The sequence below is a fragment of the Hippoglossus stenolepis genome, chromosome 4, assembly GCF_022539355.2.
Source record: "Hippoglossus stenolepis isolate QCI-W04-F060 chromosome 4, HSTE1.2, whole genome shotgun sequence".
Classification (NCBI taxonomy): domain Eukaryota; kingdom Metazoa; phylum Chordata; class Actinopteri; order Pleuronectiformes; family Pleuronectidae; genus Hippoglossus; species Hippoglossus stenolepis.
In genome coordinates this window covers 6,304,650-6,315,162 of record NC_061486.1, presented here as the reverse complement: position 1 = coordinate 6,315,162, position 10,513 = coordinate 6,304,650, and the positions used below count along the sequence as shown (strand labels likewise).

General features: G+C 43.7%; 1 protein-coding gene across 7 annotated transcripts in view; it reads left to right on the top strand.

The window, feature by feature from the left end:
* The first annotated feature begins 1,387 nt into the window (after positions 1-1,387).
* LOC118106127 (protein furry homolog) overlaps positions 1,388-10,513 on the top strand; it is a 46,258-nt gene continuing 37,132 nt past the window's right edge. For 3 of the 7 annotated variants that reach the window (XM_047339635.1, XM_035154402.2, XM_035154401.2), the window contains exon 1: positions 1,388-1,793. In XM_047339635.1, the coding sequence (XP_047195591.1) occupies positions 1,577-1,793 (217 nt within the window). In that variant the 5' untranslated portion in view covers positions 1,388-1,576. Of the gene's footprint in view, positions 1,794-5,861; positions 6,094-10,513 lie in introns of those variants that run through there. The other 4 variants (XM_035154407.2, XM_035154405.2, XM_035154403.2 and 1 more) reach the window with 3 other exon arrangements.

Below are 10,513 nucleotides of genomic sequence, written 5' to 3'. Positions count from 1 at the left end.
CTGAAAAAGAGCAGAATAATATCTGATAAAAGAAAATCTCTATCAAAATAAGTTAAAACTTGTAAAACTGTATATAAGTATAAAGTATATAATGTGTATATAGCACGTGTGACTCAAGATTTTAAAGTTGTTTAGAGATGTTTCTGTTTTAGGATACATTTTACATTTCCACATCTTACATATTATTTACTTCCAAAGATTCTATTGTTTTCTTCTTTGACTTGTTTACAGGTCAGTCTATCCCAAACAGAAAACGTTTTTAGATGTTTTCAACACACACGTCTTTGCTCTTCTTGTTATTTACTGTGACAACATGACGATTCTGCTCCTGGAGGACGTTTTCAAGTAGGTCAGGAGGCTTGTGGGTTATTGTAATTGAAGCCATTACTGCACGGGAGCGGCACATTGTTGTTTTTGAGAGTTTCTACTGTGTGTGCTGCTTCAGGTGGATGAGAAGCGTAATTAGAGTTGAACTCAGTAGAACCAGGGAAAACGAGTTGCCAGGGGCTCTCTATTCTCCCTCAGGCCTGTACGTTCAGTCGGTCATGACATGACGTCTAGGTGTGACATATTTTAATCCTGGCCACTTTTCTTCTTGGGTTCGGCAAAAACAAGTCCTTGATAAAACAAATCGGTGACGTGAAAAAAAGGAGTACATTGTTCCATGTTCTATCAGTGGTTTCCTCCTAAAACAGAAAACGCCTCGACTTCACGCACATACACAGGGTGTTTGTATTGCTGATGTAGGTCAGAGTAGGAAAAACTGGTTCATGTGGTAGGTGTGTCCCGTTAGTGTTCACTTCAGGGCTTGAAAAAGGACTGAATGGAGACGAGCCGTGTGAATGTTCCTCCTTGCACTTAATACTCGATGGTTTCACACCTTTCACTTGTTTCCTGCGAGACGCCAGGAAACATGGGTAGTCGTCCTTGACACCGACGTCAAAGTGCTGGGAACGTGCAGATGTGTGTTGTTTTTTTTTACTGAACTAAAACAACCTGTGAGTCTGAAGGGTTTGTTTCTCAGTCAGAATATGAAAGAAGAAGTTTTAATGGCTGTCACAAGTCTCAAGTCATGTGCTGAGACATGAGTTTGCGTCCCGTTGACACTGCTGGTGGCGAAGACGCTTCTGTTTGATGTGTTGACTCCAAGACAAGCACAGGATATTTATTCAGGAATGCCTCGTGGCCATGCAGTAGGTGGGGATGTTGTAGCTGTCAGAGAGCGGCCTCTCGTTCCCGCTCCCACCCTCCTGAGTTATGACTGCCCCTCTCTCCTCTGCCTCCTGCCCTTTTTGCTTAAAAAGGGGGAGGCTCCGAGTAATCCAATACCTGACCAATTCATAAATGTTACTGTAACTTGCTGAACTGCCCTGACAAGTGCAGGGTTGGAAACACATTAGCAGAGCGAAGCTGACAGCTCGGGCTGCATCTGTGAGCAGAGCATAAATCTGCTGCCTGACCTAAGAGAAGAGAAGCTTGTGAGGAGGAGGAGGAGGAGGAGGAAGAGAAACTTTAAACACTTCACTAAAACAAAGTGGGGGAAACTGGCACAGCTTCAAATGACTCCTCTGGAAGAATGATAGAAGTAGCCGTGGGCTCCCTGCCATCCAACATGTCTGTAGAGGAGTCTTCAGTGAGGGACGTGGCTGAGAGTGAGACAGATTGCTCTGAGGGGCTGGATGAGGTTGTCCTGGGGCGCATTGCCAGCTCACCTCTGGATCCGTTCCCACCCAGGGACTTCAGGGGGAAGTTTAAAAAGATGCGCCACAAGAAGAGGCCCACCATTCTTGAAAGTAGGTACCCGCTTTGACTCTGCGGAGCTAATCACCTGAAGAATTCAGTTTTTAATCTGGGAGAAATGTGATGTTTTTTGAGACATGTGGTGCAGAGGCAATAACATCTACTACCACCATCCCTCTGTGAAATGCCTCACCTCCCCCTTGTATTTGCCACAGCTGCACAGGATTCTAATGGCTTGTTAATAATGGTGGGAGAGTGCATCACGCAATTTCTGACATCATTCCGATGAGCTCACTGTCACGAATTAACTCAAAGTCCAAAGTATGTGAGCAAGAGAGAGAGAAGAAGATGAAGAAATGTGGGGCAGAGAGTGAGAGTAAGAGGGAGTCAAGGGTTTGAGCTTGATAATGACAAAGATGGCTGAAGCAGACAGACATACCTCACATTCTTCACCTTCATCAGAGCTTGATAATGCTTTTAATAAAGTGCTGAACGTGTCTGAGCCTTCTCCCAACCTGAAGCCCTGATTCAAGGGAAAGACGCTCACAGCACAATGTAGTTTGTCATTAGCAGCGTATTTCTGGTCTGTTTGTTCTGAGACTGAACACGACATGAGGGCGAAGCTGCCAATGAACAAACCTGCAGTCTTAACAAATTCATGAAGCTTTTTTCCCTGAGGCAGTTTCCTCCTTCAGAAGTGACACCGATGTTTTCCAGACTGTCGGTGCTTTATGTCTAAAATGCTTGGCAGCGGTTACACCGACGGGCTCACAGATAAGGTGCGATGCCATAAACACTATTCAAGTTCCATTGTAGGTCTGAAATTTCCATGACATCCAAAGCTGGTTCTTGCGATGCGATACAAACATGGAGTGGCGTTCTCTGCAATATTCATCACGTATATTCTTCTGATCTGCTTTGACAGTGAAGATATCTGTAAAAACTACCTTCACTCCAAGTTATTACCATTGAAAGGAAGTTTGGCCTGTCAGGTAAATCTATACCGTCACAGGTATTTTCCTAACAAGGAAGAAAAGGATTATTTGACTGCTGTCTTTGCATGACTCGACTTATCTGACATTTAAAGCAAGGAACTTTTCACTTTTGTTGATTTTGGCGCCCCTGTGGACAAACGCGGTAGTGCTCTCACTGTCGTCTGTTTTAAAAACCTTGGCCCAGACAGCGTGTTCGTTTGTCTTGGAAGGAGTGAAAATTAAGACGCTCGTGTAGCGATGATTGCCACCATCTTGTTTTATAGGAGACGTGGAGTTGGTGAGGGGCAGACTCGGGAGCGCTGGTCTGTAAGGGTTAGCCGTTAGCCTAGCGTGTAGCCCGGCCACCGACATTGACAATGGTTTATAGAAAAAGACAATTTTCTCCCTGATTGTCTCATTTGCTTTTGTAGGTCCTTTGAGGTAGCAATGTTATATAAGACCGTTTCTTCTGTTTACTCAAACTTAATCTTAAGTATTTGTCTTCCTGTATAAGAAAAGTCTAAATTTATTCTACTACCAGGGACTTACATAAGCGTTGGCCCCTCATTGGGCCTCTCACTGGACAAGTCAGGCTGACCAGATTATAACTGATGGATAAGTCGCGGAAGTGAGCTGTGTTTGCTCAGTGTTTAAACAATCCATTTGGGGCCGATCTCTGTTTTTAGAAATGAAGTGTTTTCTCTGGGACCGTAACAGGGAAAGTAATTGTCCATAATTAGTCAAATTTTACTCTCATTAGTTCATGTCCCTCGTTGCTGTTTGTGTTTGTCTGAAACACATTTTCTCTGGAGAAACAAGTCAGATGCTTTAGAGATAAGAACAGAATCGCCTTAACTCTTCATCCTGTGAAAGAACAGACACATCGTTAAATCACTGGTGACTCCCAGATCGATTGTGGAGCTTGGGCTCTGATCATCCGAATGAAACCACACTAACTACTTAAAATACTGATTTGGGGGAATTACCTCTGCCAAGGAGGAAATGTTTAAAGAACTGCTTATCAGATTTCCACAGAATTGGAACATTGGTCAGGAAAGAACCCATTAGAGTTTAGGGCTGGTCCAGACAAAGGGGCAGATCCAGGATTTATTTTTCTTAAACTTTGTGAGATAAGGCATTTTGGATATTTTCATCATTTTCCCAGCGAACGTTAATGGATTTTGATGAAAAAAGGCATATTTGGAGAACTGATATGTGAAATTTGGTGCAGCTTGATTGAATTTAAGGGGACTTTCAGGCCTTGGTGGAGGTATTCGCTCTTCTGAGTGCCATTAGTTGCGCTTAGCCTGACTTCCTGCTGTCAAATATCGAATGTTTTACATATTAGGCAAAAGCAGTAGAAGCAGTATTTTCGTCAGGTTCCTTTGTAGCTTCTTACCCTCTTTATTTTCCTCAGACACTGTTTGAGTTTTCCACCGAATATATCATCACCCTGTGAGTTGTGTTAGTGACTCTAACATGTTTTGTAGCCTCTGCGAGATGCTTTCTTCATGTAATATCTGCAGTCGCTTCCTCAAACCCTCCGTTTATTCTTCACTACACTGTTCAACACGAGTTGTTGGGTTGTTATGACAACTCGGAGAACAGCTCTGCAAAGTGTAGCCCCCACATCATCGCCAGCCTGTTCTGCTTGTATTTTATAAAAAGAAAGAGAGGTGTTTGACTTCAATCCTCGGTTCTGTGTTCATTTGCTGTGACGATATAAAACAATCGAGTGTGTCTGAGGTGTAAAAAGTTTAAATTAAATCACGGCATGAGTCACAACAGCACTTTTGTTCAAGGTGGTTTTATTCATGCCTCCAAAAATAAAAACAAAGCCACTGCTGTGGGAGTACACACACACACACACACACACACACACACACACACACACACACACACACTGGAGCCTATGTTACAGTGCACAAAACCAAAATGTCCTGTTTGACTCCAGATACCAGATCTCCCCTGAGGCAGGCGACGTTGTTCTGGGACACCTGAGCCTCAGAAATGTGTCTGTATCAACACACTGCCACCATTACTGGCTTCTCCATCGCAGAGTGTGTTATGTAAGGAAGGTCAAGTTGCTGTGGCTTGATGGCCAGACAGAGTTCTGATAGGATTATCCTGAGAGCGCTGAGGGGCGGCGGAGGAAGGGGATTGGAGGATCTGGTTGACATGTCCATATGGTTAAAGTCATGCATCTGCTTTTTACGCAGCAGAATGTTTGGATTGGATTGTTGCACGTTCAGGAAATGGAAAAGCTTATGTTCATTTCATGTTACTTTGAATGTGGATTCGTATGGCTGCGCATCCTTATTTCAGGAATATAGGCTGATTATACAGAGCGAAATGTGTTTGATGGACATTTTTTAATTGCTTAAGGTTTTTCCTTCAATAAAAATAGCAGCAAAGAGAGTTTGCATTGTATATTTAGCATGATTTTAGAGATAAGGGCAATAGTGCTTAAACAATTTTTAAAAAATTGTACATTTCCCTTTTTAAATTGGACAAAATAAAACAAAAGACAAAGTTGAATTCTGTGAATTTTTGCTAAAACCTCGAACCTTTTTATACTTTCGATTGAAAAATATTGGCTGGATGAATGAGTAACAATAACAAAAATGCGTGAGACCCTAAGGGGATGCACAATGTCTGACGTGAAGGGGTTAAAAGGCAACATTCAGGCCCAGCTCCCCTGCAGATCTGCGGTTAATCCCGTCTGCCTGCTGATCATTTCAGTGTCTTCTTCTTCCCACTGCTCTCCCAGATGTTCCCTGTAATGTGTCCCACTTCCCATATCTGTCAGTGGTGGTTCCCCCGTTAGATGCTCCCATGCAGTCATGCAGAAAAATGCACAAGCCCGGCTGCAGTCATCATCATCATCATCAGGGCCGAGCACGCAGACAAACAGTAGTTATTATTAACTGCGCTCCACTAAGAGGATTGCTTCCTGCGCTCTCAGCCTCCGCGCATTTATTTAAAGGGAGCTTGCATTGCCGCCCACTGCCTGCCACAGCTTTAGAAAGAGAGAGAGGGAGATGTTGAGAGAGAGTGGAGGGAGGGAGGGAGAGGGAGAGGGAGAGAGAAAGGGCTGATAGCCAAGGACAGGACATCAGAGGAGGGGTGAAGCGGTGCTGCTGGTGTGTGTTCTCAGGGAACTCGTCAGCGCAGTGTTGTGTGCGTCACAGAGAGGTGACAGCAGGCGAAACCTGCTGGTCCCTGCTCAGCTGCTGCTGCTGCTGCTGCTGCTGCTGGAGGGAGACCACATCTAGAGGTTGGAGGGACACTCAACAGGGAGCTGCAGCCATGGCCAGCCAGCAGGACTCAGGCTTCTTCGAGATCAGCATCAAATCCCTGCTGAAATCGTGGAGCGGCAGTGAGTAGCAGTTTGTGTCTTGTTGTTGTTGTTGTTGTTGTGCTCAGCTGACTGAGAATCTGACTTCATGGTCTCGTTTTCCTGTTGTTGTCCATGACTGGGACGTGCTGTGGCTGTGCACTGACTTCACCACAGGGTTATTGTTCATCCTGCCACTTACGACCATCTTGGAAGCATCTTTACTATGTGATGACCACATTCAGAGCAACAGCAACACACACAACTACAAGCAGCAGTTACTGTCAAGAAGTTGTTCATCATACACAGACACACTAAACCTTTATGCATCAGTTACATTAACCTGCGCTCTTACCGATGATGAAGGTGATTCAGTATTTCATTTATTCTGGTTCCCTGCAGTCTCTCTATCCTTATTTCTCTTTACCCTGTGAGTCTGTGACGAGAGTCTAAATAGCTCTTACTAAGTGCAAGGACAGGGTAATAGGATTAGTGGTGGTTCAGCTTGGATGCATGTTCTGTCCAGTGTGAACGGCTCCGCTTGCCTTCCACTGGGCCCATGAGGCCGGGATGGGAAGCCCTCCTCCACAAGTGTCTTTTTTTTATAGAGGATGTGAATGAAGGTGACTGTTAAAACGGAGGAAAAAAGTGGTAACAAGTTAAAAAAAACAACACACTTGTGGTGCTAAACCCAAATATAATACAGCAACGAATGCAATATCTGATGTACCAGAGAGATAGTGGCAGGTCGGCCGCACGTCCCTGACAGTGTTTATATCTTATATCCATTGCATCGGAATGTAAAGAGATACCTCAGAACATGCTGTGCCTGTCCACACACTCCACATTGAACCATCTCCTGATGATGTTGCATAATCCTCACAGTGGGTCACTTTGCTGATAAAGGCACAGGCAGCCGTTGTACTGTTTCAGCTGTGACCCGCGGCTGTGCATTTCACATCTCCATTAAATATGTGATCTCCTCATCTCATCCCCCTGCTCCCACTCACTCGAGCTGTTATGTAATGAAGCGCAAGATTACAACACAGACTCTGTAGCTGCTATTGATTATAATAATCGTATCAAACAACGTCATTCTAACTGATTATTACTGTAGGCTGCTAAGATGGAGATAATATTTATCGCTTATCGTTGCATATGAACGTACTGTGTGTTGTATGTAAATATATTTGTTTGTGTGGGTTTGTGTGTTTATATACACACATATCAGGTCAGTTAGTGCCTGACACTAGCAGTATGTGTTTATGTGCTATCACATACTGTTTTCCCTGTAACCACAAGGTAAACAAAGGTGTCTGTCATAAGTCAGTGTGTCTCATAATAAAACAGAGATGAGCATCAGCAGCACGTAACTGGCACCGTGTAGCAACAGCATTAGGTCTGGAGTTCAAATTGCCCGAGGGCTGGTCCCCGGTCAGCCAATCAGAGCAGGAGATGAGTAGTCAAACGTGTTATTCATTTGCCATTCATTTTCTATTATGAACTGCAGTGGTGCTCACCTACTGTTTTGTTTCCTATTGAAATGTTAAGTGTTTTTTGGCAATGGCCTCTGGTATAACTCGTATAACATCATCTCACTTCCATGTTTTTTTCCATGTGCAAAAATAAATAAAGTAATGTGCACAAGTTGAAAACAGACACCTTCCCTCACCGTTTAGCTGGGAGAGACAGATGCAGGCGTTTTAACAGTGACTTATATAAATGGGCTGAAACGCTGTCCCTCACAGCAGGCGGCAGTTTCCAGCATGATGTCAGCTCGCTAAAACAGGGATGATGGTCAATAGTTTGAGAGCGACATTTTAATCTGCTTTACACAGAGGTCTGTAATCACTCTCACACTCTCTCTTTTGGGACACTCAAACTATGAACTCGTGATAAAGTGTTTGTGTCAGGGTGTTGCTGCCTCCATTGGCTCCAGCTGTCGTGTCCACTTTTGGTAAATATTTGTTCGAAAAAATATTTTAAAGCTTTTATCTCTGATATTCTGCCAGAAAACTTTTTAAAATATGAAGAATTCTAAACAGAGTTTGGTGGATTTGTGAGAGCAGCAGCTCTTCAGGGTCAGGAAGCTGAGGATCATGGGTAATATCCACCGTTCAGTAGTGTTTCAGTTCATTGAGTGGGACATTCAGAGCTCCACACAACACATTGATAGACTTTGATTTTTCTCTGCATGAAAACCACTTCATCGCTCGGAATCAACAGAATGAAGTGGGTGGCTGCAGTGGGCGCTGTCGCTCAATAACAGTTGCATAGTGTTGTTGCTGTAACAAGTGGCTAAAGGTTGTAGCATCAGACTCAGAATGTGGAAGTTTTCTGTCTTTCAATCATCCACAGATGCAACATCTCAACTCCTAATAAAACTCAGCATGCTTTCTATTGTTTGCAAGAAACTAGGGCGATATGACTTCAAATCAATGTCAAACTTTTACCTCGATTACGATTCTTGAACGATTTTTGCGAGCTACTTTACGTCTCTTTTTTTTACCCGGACAAGGTACCTGGACTGCTGCTGCAAAATGAACATAGCAGAAACCCGACTTTGAGTGCTTTTGATTATTTTCTTGAATAAAGACAATGAAAAATATATATACTAAGCAACCTGGAACCTTGCAGGAACAGCAATTACTTACAAGTGGAGAAAATATCACAATAACAAGAATTATTGTCTCTGGGACCTCTGCACCTAAAACAAGCACCTTACCACAGAGAAGGCGGATTTGGAGAAAGCAATGAACAACCTAATGGGCCCAGTGGCCAAAAAAGGTCTGTTAGCATTTTTGAACTAAGAAAAAAGTCCTGGAAGCAAGAGGAGACATCAATGGAGGGAAACCAGACAATGAATTCATGGAAAGACATCTTCTGAAGGAGAAATGTACCGGGGAGGCAAAAAAGAATGAGATCTTGATGAAGGAAAAGCAGAATGTGAACAAGAAGATACACTTGAGGCTCCATGAAACAGCAGAGAAGGGGAACCAGACATGGAGACCCTCGCCAAACATCTTCTGCAGGAGAAACATGCCTTGGAGGTTTGTGAGGAGCAACTGAGGAAGATCACCATTGTCACAAGTCAACAGAAGCAAGACAAGGAGGATCTACAGCGGGAATCTGGACATGGTCGGCAGAGAGGCCATGCAAGTCAACAAAGCTGAGGGTGTGTGAGCAGATGCTGCAGAGCCAGGAGAACAGTTTGTAAGGCTGTTCACCCCAAAGTGGAAGAAGAGGACCGATAAGGTCAACGTTATTTCAACCAAGGGAATGAGGAATGAACTCTGCAGTGTTCAGGTGCCATACTAGGTCAGTGCAGGGTGATATCATCGGCCTGTAGTGGAAGTGTAATCAGATAACAAGCAGCTAAACACAGCTTCTCTCTCTCTCTCTCTCTCTCTCTCTCTCTCTCTCTCTCTCTCTCTCTCTCTCTCTCGCTATCTCTCTCTCTCTCTCTCTCTCTCTCTCTCTGTTAGCTAACATTTTACTCAGTGAAAAACTAAATAATAAATACATAAAATGTAAGCTCTATTGATTTATCCAGATTCTTTTTGATATGGAAGTAATCAGTTTGGCACAACTGCTTTATAACACGTTGTTTCCTTTGGCCTGAAACTTTATGACCCAAACCAGCTGGAAGGATTTTCTTGTTTATAACATTACATGATGCAATTTCTTTTCAATCAACAGTGACCTTTAGTCCACCTAAAAACAGTGTCATTAATACCACCCTGGAACTATCAGACATTTAAAAACTCCACAGCTTTTAACGAGGGTGTCAAATAGCAATATTTTTTGTCATTGCAAAGCATTGCCCACTACTTTCTCACAGATGTGCACTGTCAGTGTTTCTCAGCAGCAGCAAGACACAGTGCTGCCAAACATCTATGTTGACATTGGAATTTCTGGTTCAGTTATGGAGGCCAGTGGTATCTAAATATCCACCCACTCTGTTCACAGACGGCTGCTAAAGTGGTTGTTTACTCAGCGGGACAGTCTCTGCGGACTGCATATAGGAAGCTGCATTCTTTGTGTGTGTGTGTGTGTGTGTGTGTGTGTGTGTGTGTGTGTGTGTGTGTGTGTGTGTGTGTGTGTGTGTGTGTGTGTGTGTGTGTGTGTGTGTGTGTGTGTGTGTGTGTGTGTGTGTGTTTCTGTGTTTCTGTGTGCTAACGAGACACTTGTTGGCCTGTTTGTATTGTCCTCCAGGAGCACCACCATGCTCAGGGTGTTTCCAGCATGGCGATGATGTAATGCACACTGTGCCCCAGCTCCTTGTTTGCAGAGTCACATGTTGCGGGTGAGTCTTTGTGTTGCGCCCAGAGCGAGTCATTGGGAGGATTTCGTCGGAATGAGATGTTGATTTAATTTTACCCAACGTGTTTTGCAATGATGTAAAATGACGTCATATCCAACATTTGTATCCAGACTCAATGCTTCTGGTGGAGACAATTCA